This window comes from Dipteris shenzhenensis, chromosome 29 (assembly GCF_047967505.1).
Source record: "Dipteris shenzhenensis isolate YYH24624 ecotype China chromosome 29, Dip_SZ_1.0, whole genome shotgun sequence".
Taxonomy (NCBI): Eukaryota; Viridiplantae; Streptophyta; class Polypodiopsida; order Gleicheniales; family Dipteridaceae; genus Dipteris; species Dipteris shenzhenensis.
Genome location: NC_141624.1, coordinates 8,793,596 through 8,812,715, shown reverse-complemented (window position 1 = coordinate 8,812,715; position 19,120 = coordinate 8,793,596). Strand labels below are relative to the sequence as shown.

At 46.4% G+C, this 19,120-nt stretch overlaps 1 protein-coding gene across 1 annotated transcript in view; it reads right to left on the bottom strand.

Annotated features, from left to right (window-relative positions):
* The window catches only part of APC2 (anaphase-promoting complex/cyclosome 2), a 121,754-nt gene that overhangs the window by 69,666 nt on the left and 32,968 nt on the right, over positions 1–19,120 (bottom strand). The window contains exons 3-6 of the mRNA XM_087400926.1: positions 12,356–12,596; positions 11,688–12,151; positions 11,499–11,570; positions 11,143–11,387 (exon numbers count right to left, since the gene is read on the bottom strand). Of these exons, the coding sequence (XP_087257052.1) occupies positions 11,143–11,387; positions 11,499–11,570; positions 11,688–12,151; positions 12,356–12,596 (1,022 nt within the window). The remainder of the gene's footprint in view (positions 1–11,142; positions 11,388–11,498; positions 11,571–11,687; positions 12,152–12,355; positions 12,597–19,120) is intronic.

The following is a 19,120-nucleotide window of genomic DNA, read 5'->3' as shown; positions in this document are numbered from 1 at the left end:
TGATCCATTTCCATGACCATGGTTTGCGTTGGCCTCTTTTGGTGCACATACACACATGATCAAAAAACAAAAACACATACACATACAAAAAATAGTGCACAGACATAGACTACACAATATACACACATGCACATACGCATAGACTATAGTGAACAATGCACAAACACACATATGACAACACACACACACACAAAAAACAATGCACATACATAGATTATAGTACACAATGCACACAAACAAAAAAACCCACCGCCCCCCCCAAAAAAAAGCCAACCCAAATGTTTTTTAAAACATTTTCTGAAAGTAATGTAAAAAATGTTAATGACGTTTCGCCACGTTTTGCACATTTCATGGGAATGTTTTCAACACAAACATTTCGTCACGTTTTGACCTGACAAAACACATTTTTTGGTCACTATGTTCTCTCTATGGAAGACAAGTCACCTCTCAAAACTCTCCCCCTCAGCATACCGTCGCTGCAATGTACTATAGCTCCTTGCTAAGCCTCTGGATCGCTTTTGCTGCCCAATTGGCCCAGCCCTCTTGGGGGGGCAGGGCCGACTACTGCCAAATCTCTAGTATGGCCTATTGCACCTCCTCCTATAACAAAGCATTGGGGATCCGCACCCCCTTCTGGGGCGACGGGGCTGCTCTAGGTAAAGCACTAACGGGGCATGATCCGACATCGCTGTCCCAACTAAGATACATGTGGCTCCTCCTCTTTGATTTTCTGTTCTCCCCCTCATGTCATGTATCCTAGCGCATCACCTCCAACAGCTTTGCCATTTTATAGCAAACTAGCAGATCTTGTTGTCTTTCCTACTGTCTACATGATTGCTTGTTTGCATTTTCTTACTGCTGCCTGTTCATTCAACTACCTCTACTCACTCCAAGAGAAATCTTGTTTGACATCATCTCCTTCACCAAAAGAATCCAAGTTATTTCAAGACACCCTTACTAAGATACGGTATTGCACAGATGAATAAGTCCAAGGAAACCAATCTCAAAATCTAAACCCAATGTTGTTAGGAAGGGCCTTCATGCCACATGCATCCCTGCACTTGGATACAATGTGACACACTGGCTACATCGACAAGTGCATAATAGTTCCCTAATAGGAGATTCTATTGTATGCTGTGAGCCCTTGTCTAGGGACAGTTAGGCACAAGCTACGTAAGTCAGTCTCTAAGCCTTAGGTCAAGTCAGACAGTCAGTCTTGTTCACTGGTACCCACTAGAGAACAGTAGGTAGTTAGTGTTTCCATCTTAGGTTAGGTTAGGTCTAGCATAGCCTAGGTTAGGAGCCCCAGAGGGGCCCCCAAAGGCTGATCAGTAGACCAGAGGGAAGCAAGCAGGGCAGCCTGCAAAGGCTGCCCACAAAGCTCCCTGGCAAATGAGCCAAGGAAGGGCTTTTATAGGCCAAGGGGCCAGCAACCAGTCGGCTGCTCAGCCAGCTCAGCCAAGCTGGTTGGCTGGCTCCCCAGCCCCTATAAATAGGGCCCTTGCTGCCCTCTTATATCTCATCCAGCCCTCCTACCTTCAGCACTCCTACAGCTCCACTCCAGCCCCTCTTGAGCAGCCTGACACTTCCAAAAGTTGGCCTCTAACCAGCCTCAATTCAGCCCTCTTGGAAGGTGTTTACACAACGTATCAGTCAGGGATTCGGATCAACAAATGGAGTAAGGTTTGGGGTACTGTTTCAGCAGCTCTTTTCAGTTATCTTTTACAGTTTGCACAGCTCATTTCTCAGCTCTATATTTCAGACATCTCTCAGCTCTCTTTTAGAATCTATTACTCCTAGCTTTCACTCTCTCACTCACGCAGTAACCCTGCATTCCGGTGGACAGCACAAGACTCTTCCTTGCCTTGCAGAAGTGCCCTACCTTGTTAGTGTGGGCAGCATCGAGATCTCAATATTGGCAGACGTTTCCTCTCAGGTCTTTGGGTCTGCTATACGTGTGCACAGTGTACTCTTCAGAAGCGCGTTTCCGTACTCTCTCGAAGAGTGTTATTTGTATTTCTCAATTCTCCAAGTATAAAGAAAATTCTCCCCTGATTGGGGGAGGGACCCTCAATGGGTAAAGGGACCCAATAGGTTGTCAACTCCATTCTCTCTCTACCCTTATCTCCTTTCTCTTTGACAAAATATGAAGAGGAGAGAGAAAAAGAGTGGAGATGAGGAGAGAGAGCACACCACAAATGACTAATTGTACTGACTAATTGTACACTAGATTTAGTTGAAATTGTAGAATATATACTAACCATTTTAGGGTTAGAATTAGGGCATCTAACCCTTTTCTTTATAGCACTCTATTGGGTTAGTGCTATGCATATATCAAATACATGATATTGAGCATGGTTTCTCAACACCTTCCCTCAAGATCAACATCATGAAGTAGGCCTTCCCTCAAGATGATGATTCAAGGGAATCGAAGAAAGACTAAGCATTACATTCCATCACACCCCTTTAATGGAAATGTCATTCCTCTGCGTCAAACCAAGAGCTTGTCGATGCTTCTCGAAAAGCTCTTTGCCAAGTGATTTCGTAAAGATGTCTACAACATTCTCTTTGCTATCACAATGCTGCAGTGTGATATTACCAAGTAACACTCTTTCTCTGATGAGGTGCTCTCTAACATCAATGCTTTGTCTTGGAGTGATGTGGATTCTTAGCCAATGCTTGAGCCGATTGATTATCACAATATATTATTGTTGGCTTTGATTCATCAAAGTAGTCTATTTCTGACAACAGTCTTCTAAGCCATATAGCCGCACATGCACCTGTAGTGAGTGCCCTATATTCTGCTTCAGTTCAAGACAAAGAAACAGTTCGCTGCTTGTTTGACAACCATGATATAGCACCTTGACCAAGGAAAAATACATATCCCTGTGCCGATCTCCTGGTCTCATGATCTCCGGCATAGTCACTGTCACAATATCCATGCAACCTTGGATGACCTCCTCTATATTATATTACAAACTGTCTTGTACCTCTGATGTATCTCAAGACTCTTTTGGCTGCATTCCAGTGAGATTGGATTTGCCATAAACTGTGCTAGTAAGCTTACTGCATAGCAAATATCTGGCCATGTGATAGTTAGATATATAAGAGGTCCGATGAGCTGCCGATAGTACCTGTCATTGACGATAGGCTTTTCTGAATCTTTTGTAAGTTTCAAACTCTGTTCCATGGGAGTGGCTGCAATCATAGTTCCCAGGAGTTTCAAAAACAAGGAAATGGAAATGGGCGGGAAACAGTGTTTCGGAGTTTTGGCCACTGGAAGAAATGGTGAAAACGGAGTTTCACAAAGTTGAAAGATATGTCATACATTACAAAGTTGAAAGATAGTACATTTCACAATAACTTATAACTTTAAAGAATTCAAAGTTCGGCAAAGCCCCACACGCTACATCAATTACCATAGATGATAGATCATAAATGGCAAGTAGTTTGGGACCTAGGCTGAAGCCTCATAAAAGTGAATACAAAACATGATCCATGTCACATGTGACATGACAAATTCTAAAAATAAGTATTACAGTCTATGCTGTAGCCAATACAAAGCTAATCCATATATGATATGATATATCGGATCCAAAAATCTGACAAGCATCATACATGCTCCAAGAATCACATGCGCCTCTCGCCCTGCTGAAGTGGAAGCGATGGGATACAACCCTCGATCTCTGCCTCTGAGAGCGGGTGGAAGAGCGAATGGTACGGGTTGATGATCTAAACTCCTCATAAAGTAAGGAGTACATATCACCTCTTCCTGTGGGATCTCTGGAATGAACTTCACCTTCTCTATGTCAATCTTGTCCACATTCACCTGAGAAGGCTCCAGATTCTTGGCATTCCTCTCAAGGAGCTAGAGGTTGCAATGACAAAATACCAACCTCTCTAGCTGAGAGGTACTCAACCTATTTCTCTTCTTTGTATGGAAGAGTACCCAAGTGCTCCAATTCTTCTCACATGGACCGGAACTGCAATCCTGAGAGAGCACTCGAATGGCAATGTGTTTCTGCACACACATTAAAATTTAAGATTTAGAAATTAAAATTAAGTAGAATGTAAGTTGTTATAACTATACTATGTTGCATGATGCATCATGCATGTAGCTGAAACTTGAGTGTATGGGTAGTAAATTACCAATGTGGGAGCACAATTCCCATACTTCTCCCACCATGAGACAGGCTGTAGCTGAGTCTCTCAAAACTTTTCCGTCTCTCGACCAAAGCTCCCCATATGGTTCAAAAACATAGTGCCTTTGCAGCAAGACACTAAAATATTGTACACATTCCGCCTGCGTACATCTGACCATCCGTCACATAATATAGTGCAGCCATAATTCTTCCATGTTTCCTTCAACGGCTCTAGCTGCACTTCTATGCATGCTCTTTCCCGTACTCGCAGAGCTTCAGATGAAGGGCCTTCCCACTTGCATCCAATGCAACTAATGGCTCTCATGGTCTTCCTTCACTGGTTCGTCTTGTCGATTCCAAGACAATAGTACATAAGTCCAATATCTTTCATGTCGAACTCTGCTAATAAGTCTTGTTTCAACTTTTTAATGAAGCTATCATTGCTTCCAGTCACAATCAAATCACCTATGTACAAAAGTGCAATAGTAATGCCTTCCCCTTGAACTTTGTAGTAGAGAGTATGATCTGCATTGGACTTCATGTATCCTAGATTAGCAAAATACTTATCTGTACCAACTTCTGGGTGCTTGCTTTAAGCCGTAGAGACTTTTCTTGAGATGGCAAACATGATTCTCTTTTCCTGGTTCAACATAACCTGCCGGTTGTTACATGTAGACTTCCTCGTCTAGGTAACCATTGAGAAATGCATTCTTGACATTGAGCTAGTACACATTTCATTTGCTGAGTGTCGCTAGTGATATCAAGAACCGTATGGAATCCATCTTTGCTACTGGAGCATAAGTCTCATCATAGTCTTGACCATATTGCTGTGCAAATCCTTTTGCAAATAGCCTCGCTTTTTATCTTTCAATGCTTCCATCTGGATTGTACTTCACTTTATAAACCCATTTGTTTGCTATGGCCTTCTATCTTGGTGGAAGGTCGCATAATTCCCAAGTATTATCCTTGTACAAAGCTTCCATTTCTTCATTCATAGCAGTGAGCAATCCTACGTCTTTTCACAGATTGCGAGAGACTACGCGCCACCGCCCTTGGGGAGACCTCTCAACCAAAGTGTTCTAAAGGCCAACTCAAGAAGACTCTTTTCCATTTGGCGACCTACAACTCAAGTGCTAAGCCACCTCACCGACCAGCAAGGGCGTATAAAAGAGAAAGGAGGCTCCTATAAGGGATCGGAGCTCGACAAGATGAAGACCATTGCAAAATCTGAGAAGCTCGAATCAAGAAGGCGGTTTGGAACCACAAATCACCGAGCAATTAATTGGAGCCATTCTGGCTTGTCAGCTACGTCTTCAAAGTACACTGGCTCTTCTCTGTAGCCATGATGGCAGTCATAAGAGCATAGTTGGTGGTTTCGACTTGAATTGCTTTGCCTTTCTGAGCACATGTCAATCTGGCAGGGAGTCCGCTTTCCCTAGTACCGTCTGAGTTGCTGTGACCCTTTTAGGGTATCTTTGGCTATTCTTGCTCTTCTTCATCAACCTTTCTGTAGATGACTCTGTAATCAGTGTGTCTATCTCCTGTGTATTTGAGGTTTTTCATTCTGATTCCTCATCAAAGATTACATCTCTGGAGATAATAACCTTTCAGTTGATAGGATCATACAACTTGTATGCTTTGCTATCTTCACTGTAGCCAAACATGATGCATTTGTCTACAACTCCAATACAAACGTTGGCACTCTAGTGAGCTTGCTGCTCCTCCTCGCCCTTGCTACTGCTCCCCCCCCTCTCCTCAGCCGTACGACTGTACGGTCTTCTCGCCCTCTCCCCTCTGCGCTCTCCTCTCCCTCACATAGCTCCTCTCAGCCTCGCCGCCCTCTCCTCTCTACCTTGCTCCTCTCCTCTCCTCTCTACCCCACTCCCTTACTGCCCTCCTTGCAGTATGGCAGTACGGCCTCCTCCCCGCCTGCCCTTTCTTCTCCACCCTCACGCCCCTAGCCTCTCAGCCCTACCCTCTCCTCCCTAGCCCTCTCTTCCTCTCCGCCTACCCTCTCCTCCCCCTTCCCTAGCCTCTCCGCGCTCCCCTCTCCTCCCTAGTCTCCGCCTACCCTCTCCTCCCCCTTCCCTCCTTACACCCTCTCCTCTCCCGCCCTGCTGTCCCCCTTCTTCCCTTGCCCTCACTCTCTCCCTCCTGCTGCCCCCTTCACCCTCTCCCTCTCCCCCTGCTGCCCCTTCTCCCCTTAGCCCTTACCCTCTCCCTCTCACTGTTGGTCGAACGGAGCTTTTTGTGTTCGAGTCAGCCTTCACACCTTGATTGACGATGGCCCTGCCTTCAGTCAATCCTTGCCCGCTTCCACCGGGCGAAAACCATCACTTTCTCAAAAGACGAGTTGCAACAGCTCAAAAAAGATACTGAACAGGAGAGCTCGACATTGCTCTTTGCTCGCATCCATGAGTCCCACCATTCCAAGTTACAGGCCAAGGACTGGATGCTCGCCACTCTACCTAGAGACCTCGTAGGGCCCTTCACAGATGTTCATCTGCTTGACCGAGGTTTCTTCCAGATTATTTTGGACTCCTCGCAGGTAGCATGTACATTGCTACAGGCTAGCTCGTTAGCACTGGGCTCCAGGAGGATTTTTTTTATCCCTTTTTCTTTGGGGTTTGATCCTGTGGAGGAGGACAGCCAGACGACGTCACTCTTCATCAGATTTCTAGGCCTTCCTCAGGTGTACCATCGACTGCTACATTCCATTGGAGCCGCCTTTGGAGTGGTTACTAAGGTCCCCCCTCTCCCTGAGATGCCTACTTCAGCAGTAGAGGCAGTCAAGTCCGATGGGGTACCACGTGTTATAGTCATTGTCTCTGACCCTAACATCTCGAATGACCACATTATGCTTTAGCGTCTAGACGGCTCCTTCTTCAGACAGAGAGTCGAGATTGCAGGGAGACTAGATCAGTGTAGGATTTGCAAGACCCTTGGGCACTTTGCTAGAGATAGCCCAAGGAAAAAGAAAAGACCAAAAAGATCCACGAGTGCGCCTTATAGCTTCACCCAACCTGGACCTTCATCACAACCAGTTCCTACCACCTCATGCGCTGCTAGACCTTGTACTTCACAGCCAGGACCATCAACCTCTCGTCCTGGTACTTCTAGAGCGCGGACAGGACAGTCAACATGTCCTGCTTCGGTCGTCCTCCATTGGGTGCCTGTCAAAGTTGGGGAGCCAGTACCTCACGCTACCACTAATGGGGACACGGACCCGTTTCTTCAGGCATGAGACATTCATGTCCTGGTTCCATGTGCAGATGAGACTGCTCCTGTCCCTGTTCATGTTCAGGAGCGCTCACCTAGGGAGAACCTTTCTGCAGAGACCCGTGACTTACTTGAGAACAATGCCAAAGTTGTGGCTGAGGTCATGAAGATTCATGTAGAGGTCATGCCGCGACAGCCCCCTTTTTTTCTTACACGTATGTCTACACCTGACAGATGTAAGGAGGTTATTGGTTCCACTCCTTCTACAGGGCTCCTTCGCACTCCTGCACCAGAGGTACTTCATAGGAATTAATTTTCAGTTCTAGCAGATTTGGCTCAGTTTGAAACAAAGGAGGAGTTTATACCCTCTACGCTCGGGGAGCACATCTTTCAGAAATCCGTGGACAGAGTTTTCCCCTTAGCAGGTGTGGGTGAGCTTTCCCCAATCGACTTCCCTCCTCTTGATAGGAGGAAATTTTCGCAGGAGAGGGCTTTCTCTGCAACCAGGTCGCATAGGATATTCCATCTGACCTCCTCTTGTAGATGAGGATTGTCAGTTGGAACGTTCAGGGCCTCGGAGGTGTACCTCATCGCCACCGCAGACAACTAATTCATAACCAACTTAATTCAGGTGTTACTGGGGAGTCCCATGGACATTCTGATGATTCAAGAACACAAATTAAATGTCAGGGATTGTGCCAAGTCGGTTAAGCTTCTTTCAGGCCATACTTTTTGGTCACCCGCCTTGGGCAGCAAGGGAGGTACTTGCATTTATGTTTCTTCTTCTATACTCCCCTTGGTGATTGGACACGGGATCATAGTCCCTTCCAGAGCTCAGTGGATTTTACTTTTGATTGGTGGACATAAGGTTGGTCTTTTAAACCTGTATGCACCCAATTCTAGAGGGGATCGTGTTCTTTTGTGGAAGGAACTGCTCTCTTGTTCACATATTGCGTTCACATATTGCAGATGCTTGGATTATAGGAGGCGATTTCAACATGGTTGAAATGCCCTCAGACAAAAGGGATGGTAGAGAACGTGGCATTCACTTCCTAGAGAGAGCAGCGTGGGATGCCTTTCTTTTTCAGTACAGTGATAGGGATGCTTGGCACGATGATGCTTTTCACACTCAGCCACTTTCTCTCTTGTTTTCTTGGTCGAACAGGAGATTGCAGATGCCTATACATGCACGGATTGACAAAATTTTATGTGGATGATTGGGCTCTGGACAGAGGTCGTACTATTTGCATTGCAGCTAGGGTGTCCACTTCGGATCATTTTCCAATGGTTTTGATGGTCTCAGACTCCCATGTGAGGCGCTGCTCTGCCAGTGTTAGGATTCCAGATTCTTTCTATACAGAGGAGGGCCTTACAGAGACAGTTTTGAGGACCTGGGTATCTCATTTGCAGAATGAGCAGCTTTCTCCTTCAAACTTAGCCGCAGCCCTCTCTGATATTAGTGATTTTTATCTTTCAGTTGCTCGTATCAGGAGGGGTGAGATCCTCAGGTGTGAGATAGGTATCCGCCAGCAATTGGCTGCCCTCCAGAGGAAGGAGCAAAAGAGGCCTACAGAGGCTTGGATTCAGGAGCGCCTTGCAGCAGCAGGGGCTCAAAAGCAGTCACTATTAGATCAAAGAGCAGAGTATATCTTTCATGCCGGAGAGTCATTTTGGACTCAAACGGGAGGTAGGGTCAACAAGCAGTTCTTCTCTACTCTTGGCCCCAGACATAGTACGGAGAGCATCTCACAGCTTGTTGACTCAAGCGGAGTTCTTCAGACACATCCAAATGCCATCTTGCAGGTTGCCACCGATTTCTATGCCTCCTTTCTTACAACAGATCCTGACACTCAGGCCACAAATGATGCTAGAGTGGTTATTTGGCGGCACTTACCGGGGTTGGTGACAAGGGATACGACTGTTTCACTTGATGCACCCTTCACCAACGTAGAGTTCGGGACTGCTCTTTCTGCCCTTCACAAGGGCAAGTGTCTTGGTTCGATGGACTTACCCCCTTATTTTTTATTATTTTTTGGGATCAGGGTGTATGGGACTCGGGTGAGATGCCAGACTCACTTACGGAGGGCCTCATTCATTTGATTCCGAAAGGGGGTTGCAGGAATTTAGTGTCTCAGTGGAGACCGATTACCTTGCTCGGTACCTTGAATAAAATCCCAGCTAAAGCTATCAACCTTCGTTTGCACCCCTGTCTTCCAGATCTCATTCATTATACACAAACAGGTTTTGTGCATGGTAGGAGCATCTTTGATAACATCTTCTTATTTTGGGAGGCTTCGGATTGGGCCATGCATAATGGCCAAAGGCTGGCCATTCTACTCTTGGACTTTGAGAAATCTTATGACAGGGTAGACTGGGGCTTTCCGGAGGGCATACTTACTCGTTTTGGCTTCTCAGACACATGGATCAGGGGTTGAGCTTGTGCAGAGTAGTCACTCTCTCAAAAAGTCTTTGTTCAAAGCACGATAGGAGAGTAGAGATCTCTCCTTAGTCTCTCCACATCTCTCTCTTTCAATGCAAATCCTCTCACAATTTCTTTCAATGATCTAAATTTATCAATGCAATGAGCAGATTTCTCTCATAATGTAATGAGAACTCAATTTCTCTCACAACAAAATCTCAAGAATGAAGTGAAGAATGAATCTAAATCTTTCTATGACGGAAATCTCTCACCAATGGACAAAAATTCTTCACATGAACGGAAGTCTCTCACGGAAGAGAACACTCAAGAACTCTCAATCTCTCGACCTCACAATCGCTCTCACATACTCTCACAAAGATGGCACCTTAGCGGAAGGCAGAACCATCTCTGATACCATGACAAAATATGAGAGGGGAGAGGAGAAGAGTGGAGATGAGGAGAGAGGGCATAGCTAGAGAGCACACCACAAATGACTAACTGTACACTAGATTTAGTTGAAATTGTAGAATATATACAAACCCTTTTAGGGCTAGAGTTACGGCATCTAACCCTTTCCTTTATAGCACTCTATTGGGTTAGTGTTGTGCACATATCAAATACATGATGTTGAGCATGGTTTCTCAACACTCTCTCTATGGTGCATAACACTAATTCTTCACTAAAGGTTTAAAGAAGGTCTTGCTGTGATTACACGATCAGATCACCATTGCATGTTACACTTCAAGCAGGTCAAGGCCCCACACTTAGGGATGTTACCCATATTATGACCCTACAAGCAAGCTCCAAGCCAATTAACCCTCAAAATTGGCATATAGAAACCTGTCATGTACACGTCTTCCTGTGGCAGCATGCAAGCGACCATCATGCCCATAACATGGCTGTCTCCAGTCTGTTCACTGATCACTGATGTGGTTGAATGAAGAGAGGAAGAGAGATGTCACATCAGTCATTAGCGATCAGTGTCTTCAGGTATAGAAATAATGAGGCACAAAATTCCAGGTTGGCTGAAGAAAGAAATTGGATATCAGATCCCAGAAAGAAAAGAAAAACAAAGCCCCAGATGTAAACTTTTGGTCATCATGAGTAATGCTTCCATCCCAATTAAACTACAAAGAATGCATCTAAAGTCCATACACATAAACAATCTAAACCAATGATACAAAATGCTACTCTAAAAGCATGGCAATGGGTGTTTGGAGTGTTTCCAAAAACAGAGATTGTAACTTACTGACAACCATTCCCAGAACAAAATAAACCAGGGAAAGGAAGGGAAAGAAGGAAAGAGGAGGGGTGGAAGAAGGAAAAGAGTGGGTGACCTGCGTAGGTGTGTAATAGACTCACCTTTCAGGATAGTCAACAATAATGTCAAAAAGCTCACTAATTCTCAGATCTCCCAATGTCTCATATGCAAAGAATTCAAGGCGCAAATGCCACCTGATAGCTCTTTCATGTGCTTCTTTACTCCCACCCAATCTTCCAAAAGTGGAAGAAGCAAGAGGGGAGGGTAGCACATAAGAATCTGTACTATCTTGTCTCACTGGAGCACTCGAAGCCAATACTACATGCAAAAACTGCAGAGGGATGGCCTGCAGAAACACAGCTATTGGTCATACATCAAGTTATACTTTGTCACTGCAGCGCTTAGGTTGGACCATCAGCTTTTTGCCACCCCCTTCCAAGAAAGGAAAGAGGAAAACCTTAATCCATCGTCGAATTCGAAGGAGGACAGGTTTCTCATAATGCTTTGTAGCAACAGAGTGAATTTTGTCCTGCAAACCATACAGGCAACAAGCAGCTTGAGTTTGCAAGGATATTTCGCAGAATGGAAAACGCAAACTAGACTGCAGTGGTGAAAGGATAAGGAAAGGAAGAAACCACGGGCTTACTTTAAGAAGAGAGTATACAGCAGAAGCACATGCTTCTTCAGTCATGGCAGCAAATCCTAGCTGTTGTAAATTCCGAACCACACTAGAAACCTCTGTGACCCAGGAAGAGCCTGCAAGTTCAGCAGCCTCCAGCAAACTTCCACCAACCCCCAGCCTTGCATTGTTAGGAGAGCAGAAGACGATGTCTTCCATGTCTTGCACCCCAGCTTGATCCTCACCTTTACCATCTGGAGTGCAGAAAGGACTGCAGTTTCCATTTATTTCCATGTCCTCCCCAAACCCCGAGGTACGCCTGCTGCTAAGAATGTCTTCTGGTTCATCAATCTCACTATTGTAGCCTGCTTCAGCTTGAGACTCATCACCATCTTTACCTGAGTCACTTCTCTCTCTAGAGAGCGATGCATGCTTGTTTGCCACACTACTGAAATCTTCCAATCGTGCTTTGAAGTATATCTTCAGAACCTCTGCAGCTTCCATATCGAGTGTGCATCAGTTAGCATCCTCAAGAACTGCACAAATATACTGTCTACAATTTTATGTAAAGGTGATCATTGCTAGCCTTCACCTCTGGAGTTAACAAACAGTCCAATAAATGTAAATTGAAGACTAGTCATGCTGTGCAGCTTACACCAATTAAGAAAGCTAAGTTCAAAACTCCAAAAACGCACCAATAAAGTGTTTGGGAGCACTTGTTAGAAGCAGAGCTGTGACAGAAGTTTGATATTTTGAGCATAAACCATCACCGATTTCTGAACCTGGGGTAACCTGGCCCCTTTTGCAACGATTGAACTCCCCAGTGTGAGCCTGAAGTGCATGCACCAGGACAGCTAAGCATTCCTCTTGATAAGACTTGGCGACACAAACATCCTCAAGTGCTTGGGGAAGTGTAGATTGTATCCAGTCGCACAACTGCAGGAATGGTTGAAGTCAATAACTAGAGATCTAGATGTCCAAACATTTTTGCACTGGCCCAAGTAATCTGCATGGCACAATAGAATCCATTCATAGCTTTATCACTACATTAAAATATGGAAACCCTTGAAGCAATTGGCTGTGGATATCTGCATTTGGGACAGAGATGCCGAAACCTACACTAGTGTGAATATTAAGAGCTACAATATGTAGCCAAATTTCTCAGTAACAATCCGGGAGATTCATTAATTGGCTTCCTGCTGTATGCTCAGAAGTAACGGATACCATTGGATCTGTTGCTGATTAATTATAGATTAATCAGACGATGAAAAGAACAGTTTGCTTTGCTAGTGACCATTAAATACTCTTGCATAGTAAGCATTTGTGAAAAACCCCTGTAAGTTACTGTAAACAAATAAAAGAGTTTAAAAAATAGTGGAGACCCTCAAAGCAACATCAATACAAGACTTCCATTACACAGTAAACTGTACAAAGAGACTGCACTCTCGATAATTAAAAATTTAGAGAAAAGTATATTGCATTGAAAAAGAAAAAGTAATGAGAGAGGGAGTATGGGCAGGAGAAAGGGAAGATGGAGACCAGAAGCAAACCGAACCCATTCTCCTTTCAAATAAGAGAACGGGCGATGGGACCTAACCCTATCCACTCAATTGTATAAATACCTTTTGTTCTTCATTCTTATATAGTGTAAAGTTAGTCTCTACACTATTCTCCCTCTCACCCCTTTACTCCAATATAGTATCCGAGCCTAGGTTGCTCCATGTTCTCTCCAAAGTATCATGAGGCATCTTGATATCATGAATGGTTCATGTCATGTCCTAGCATGTGTCGAGTATCATGAGGCATCAAGATCATGAGGCATCTTGACATCTAGAGTAGTTCATGTCATGTTCTAGCATGTGTCAAGTATCATGTGTCTATCATGAGTAGTCTGAGATCCACCTTGGTCCAATAGGAAGTCTCGATGTCTCTGGAACATGTCTGAGATCTATTGTTGGCATCCTCAACTTCTCTCCGTAGGGAGTTGTCATGGGCAATGTGAACCCGCTTGACGCCATGATGCAGCAATGATGGTATTTTGAATGAGGCAGGTGCTCGCAGGACCAATGTCCAGTCCCATGCTAGTCCAACGTGACTGGAAACCGGGGTTACGGTCATGGCGTCTTGTGACAACTTTTCCTATGAAGAACAAGTCTATGATCTCTTGCTATTTGATCATGACAAGTCTAATGAGTCTCAACTTGAGTCCGGTAACCTCATACATGCGTAGTGTAGCACAACTCTAGTATGGGTAATCAATGCTTCACCATATCTGTGTAAGAGATAGTCGTATCTTCCCAGGATCTCATAGTATCTAAGGCAATCCCTCAAGACATGCTCCTCTATCTCCGCCTCCTATGTGTCGCAAAGCGTGCGAAGCCTTAGATCTCCACGATGTCGGGTTGCTACAACCGTACGATTTGCCTCGATCAAGAATTGGTGAGATGAAGTCCTAAGCTCTCCCATAGTGATCCATGTTGCATGGCAAAGGTGTTAAAAATTGACCAACAGAGGGTACACACAGCGCAAGATTGATAGAATGGCCCAGGAGCTCACACTGTGTGTGTGTGTGAGTAGAATCACAAACTTCTTAAACTTAAGTGCATCACATAGATTTGCATAGACAATGAAACAGCCAGATATAGAAGCTACCAAAAGAATACATATTTCCATCCAAAGCTATGGACACAATACAAAAGAGAGAGAGATCCAAATTCCCACCAAAGCATGGTCCTTTGATCTTACCACCAGGTACTTCTACTATATGCCGGATATCTCTAGACTTGAGCCCGCATGCTCCAACTCGAGCGTATGTAGACTCTCTGTCCAGATCTCAGCTTCTTGCTGCCCTGATAGACAAACCTAAGGTTCAGCCCTGTGAACTCAGTCTGCAGCACACCTCTGGCTCACTCCAGTGTTCAAGCCCAAGGGAGAGGTTTGCTGGCTGATCCTGTCTGCTAACTCTTGCTGACTGTTGGATAATGTTATGAGGCCCAAGTGCCTCCTTTTATAGGCCCAAAGGGCCCCTTGAAGTGGCCGACTGGAGCAGGCCTTCTGGCCGACTCAGTCTGCCCCTAAAACTGCCCCCACATGCCCTTTATCTGGGGTTGTGGGCAGCTTCTCTTGGGCTGTGTGCCCCCTGCCTTTAAGAGGGAGCCCAGCCCCCTTGCTTTGTGTGCCCCTCCCCCCCCCCCCCCCCGGCCTCCCCTCTATGCATGGGGCTGTGGGCTGTCCTGTGGCCGACCAGCTTCCTGACCCTATATAAGGGCAGGGTGCTGCCCACTGCAGCCCCTCCCTTCTCTGCAACACATGTGCTGCTGCCAGGCCTGTTAGAAATCGACCAACAGAGGGTACGATCAGCGGAAGACTGATAGAATAGCCGAGGAGCTCACACTGTGTGTGGGGAGTGGAATCACAAACTTCTTTAACTTACGTGCATCACATAGATGTGCAGACTCATCAATAGACAATAATCCTGCCAGATATAAAAGCTACCAAAACAAAATATTTCCGTCCAAAACTATGAACACAACAAAAGAGAGATGGATCCAAAGTCCCACCAGAGGGTGGTCCTTTGATCTTACCACAAGGTACTTCTATTATCTGCCGGATATCTCTAGAATTGAGCCCGCGTGCTCCACCTCGAGCGTATGTAGACTTTCCGTCTAAATCTCTTCCACCTTGCTGTCTGCAAACGAGCCTAGGTGAGCTGCCAATGAGTGAGCTAAGTCTGCAGGTCTCCAGCCAAGTTCACCTCCAGGATGAGGCCCAACTGTTGCTGCTGGTGTTTTTCCTTTCTGCACCTTAAAGGCTGCTCCAAAGATTATATATGAGGGCCTGGAGGCCCTCTTTATATAGGCCCCAGCCCTGCCCAAAATAACCGACCAGGAGAGGGGCAATAGCCGACTAAGTCAGCCCCTCCCTGGCCGCCTTGGTCTGTCCCAAAAACCAACCCCCTTGGTGCCTTTAAAACTGGGGCTTTTGCCCTCATTTCTATGCAGGGGCCCAGCCCCTCTTGCAGGTCGACTTAGTCAGCCTGATCAGCCCTAACCAGTCGACCTGCTGGTCGGCCTGGTTGGCTGGCTCTCCTGCCCTATATAAGGGGCTTTGTGGTGCTGCTGCCAGGCCCTAAGGTCGGCCCTCATTGGGCCCCAATCTTTGGCACTCCTATGGTCAGATGGCTGGCCATCCAAAGCCACCATCCCTGCCCTGGCTTGCTGCAGCTTCTGTCCATTCAAGGCGCCATCTGTTGCAGCCACGAGGTTCCCTCCAGGTGCCTCTTTCTTTCCCTGATCTCTGCCCCCATGGCAGCCATGCTGCTGCTCATGTGGCATTCTCAGTTCCCAGGTTATCCCCCCCCCATGCTCTCCTCATATGGGGGCTTACAGATGGGGCGGTGACCTTTCCAACAAGGCCATCTTGCAAGCCCTTCCACCTGCTCATATACCTCACCCAAGACCCCTCCTTGTAGCCAACTTTCCTCTGGAATACCACGCCATGTCTGCTGCTTCAGATCAGCCTCTTCCAAGCAAGATCCATGCCATGTATGCATCGCCATCTGCCATGGTCTTGACACCATGTGCTGCAGCCACTTTGATGCATCCAGGTACTTTCCTTTTCCTCTCTGATCTCTGCCCTCATGGCAGCCATAGTGCTGCCCAAGTAGCCTTCCATCAGTTCCCAGGTCCACCCCCCCATGCTCTCCTCATATAGGGGCTTACAGATGGGGAGGTGACCTTTCCAACACCGCCTTTCACCGACACATCTCAGCCCAATGCCAACACATCGATGACGATGCTCTAGTAACTCCCTGGTCATAGTCCTCTGGAACATTCCGATGTCGAAGTCTTTTGCTGGCTTTTCATCCAATGGCTCTTGCTCCACCAAGTCTGCTTCCGCTTCCGCACACCATCCTGGTACATAGGTCCATCTCTAGTAGCACCTCCTGGCACCAACACCTTCAGTCACGTTCCCGCCTTCGAACTCGAGCAATCCAAACGCCACGATCTTCCAGTTGTCCCCCTCATAATGAGTGAAGTCTTCCAAGCACCATGCTCTGAGGGTCTGTTTCAACCCCGTCCTTCCTTTGGCAAGGTCCACAACAAAAAAACCATCTCGAGAAATGAAATCCCAAGAATATATCCACATAACCTAGACCACGCAATCTCACTGAGCTCTCAAGCAGGTACTCTTCTGGCTTCAGTACACCTTGTCTATCACCTTCCAGCAATCTGTGTCCGAGATTTGAAGAAGCACCCACACTTCCCCTTCTACCTTCGAAGAAGGCCCATTCCTTCCAATCTCGCATTACCTGAGATATATGAAGAGCAAATTCTCTGCACAACATGATATAAAGGCTCAAATTAAGAATATCAAGTGCATACTAGATCGTCGTACTGCCTGTGTGCTTGCTCTGAAAGCAAACCATGCACCTCATCGAGGCACATACCAATAACCTGTGCAATCCTGTACTACCTCCTTCTGAATTACATTATCCATCTGAACATGAAACCCTAGGGTACTCCATGGAATCCACCCTCATGTGAGTATCAACAGCCATATACCTTGAAGATTCAAAGCACTCCATGATGTCCTTCTTCTTCACAAAGGTTTCTGACTCCTCGTCAGTCCACATCTCAATGTCAAACATCTCAGTAACAGATAGAGATGTCACCAAGAACAGTTCTCTGATTGCCACATTAGCTTTGGCTTTTGTGTCACCCTCTAAATCAGAGTCGGACGACGACTCCTTGTTTTTATATCCGCCTTCTTCTTTCTGCAATCCTTCGCAAAATGGCATGGCGTGTCACAATAAAAGCACTTCTTCTTCTGCCTCCTCTTCGTGGAAGTGTCCTCATCACTGAACCTGAGTCACCCTCCTTCTCACAAGGGCACTGTCCTCCAATCGTGGAAGTCGATTCCCAAGAGCTTCTCAATCGGGGCCGTCCTTCACCAAGGTCCTTGCCTTCAAGCTCCCATACTTGTGAGCCTCCTACTTGGGCTCTAATACCATGTTAGAAATCGACCAACAGAGGGTACGCACAACAAAAGACTAATAGAATAGCCCAGGAGCTCATACAGTGTGTGTGTGTGAGTGGAGTCACAAACTTCTTAAACTTATGTGCATCACATAGATGTGCAGACTCATCAATAGACAATCAACCAGCCAGATATAGAAGCTACCAAAAGAATATATATTTCTGTCCAAAGCTATGGACACAATACAAAAGACAGGCAGATCCAAAGTCCCACCAGAGCATGGTCCCTTGATCTTACCACCATGTACTTCTACTATCTGCCGGATATCTTTAGACTTGAGCCCGCGTGCTCCACCTCGAGCATATGTAGACTCTCCGTCTCAGCTTCTTGCTGCCCTGACAGACAGCTTAAGGTTCAGCCCTGTAAACTCAGTCTGCAGCACACCTCTCGCTCACCCTCACGTCCAGTGTTCAGGCCCAAGGGAGAGGCTTGCTTGGCTGCTCCTGTCTACTCACTCTTGCTGACTGCTGGATACTGTTAATGCCTCATTTTTTAGGCCCAAAGGGTCCCTTGAAGTAGCTGACTGGAGCAGGCCTTCTGGACGACTCAGTCTGCCCCTAAAACCGCCCCCACATGCCCTTTATTTGGGGCTGTCGGCAGCTTCTCTTGGGCTGTGTGCCCCCTGCCTTTAAGTGGGGGCCCAGCCCCCTTGCTTTGTGTGCCAGCCCCCCCCCCCCCCTCCCCTCCCCTCTATGCATGGGGCTGTGGGCTGGCCTATGTGTCTGACCAGCTTCCTGGCCCTATATAAGGGCAGGGTGCTGCCCACTGCAGCCCCTCCCTTCCCTGCAATGCTCGCAGGCCATCTTGCAGGGCCCTTAACCTGTTCATATACCTCGCCCAAGACCCCTCCTTGTAGGCGACTTTCCTCTAGAATACCACGCCATGTCTGCTGCTTCAGATCAGCCTCTTCCAGGCCAGATCCACGCCATGTATGCATCGCCATCTGCCATGGTCTTGACGCCATGTGTTGCAGCCACTCTGATGCGTCCAGGTACTTTCCTTTTCCTCTTTGATCTCTGCTATCATGGCAGCCATAGTGCTGCCTATGTGGCCTTCCATCAGTTCCCAGGTCCACCCCCCCCCCATGCTCTCCTCATATGGGGGTTTACAGATGGGGAGGTGACCTTTCCAACAAAAGGTGAATCTGTAGGTAGCCTCGTGCGAGAAAGAAAGAAAGAAAGAAAGAACGAAAGAAAGCCTTATTAACGTTGGTACCCTCATGCGAGAAAGAAAGAAGGCTGTAGGTACCCTGGTGTAGAAGGCCGACAACTACCTATGAGACCAAAATTTGAATACATCATGAAATACACCCCCGATACAACCTGTGATGGGGAGCTCGAGGCTTGCTCATGATCACTATCAGGGATCTTGTGAACCCTCGTACAAACCCTGATTTAAAGTTCCTGTAGTGACTATTTGAT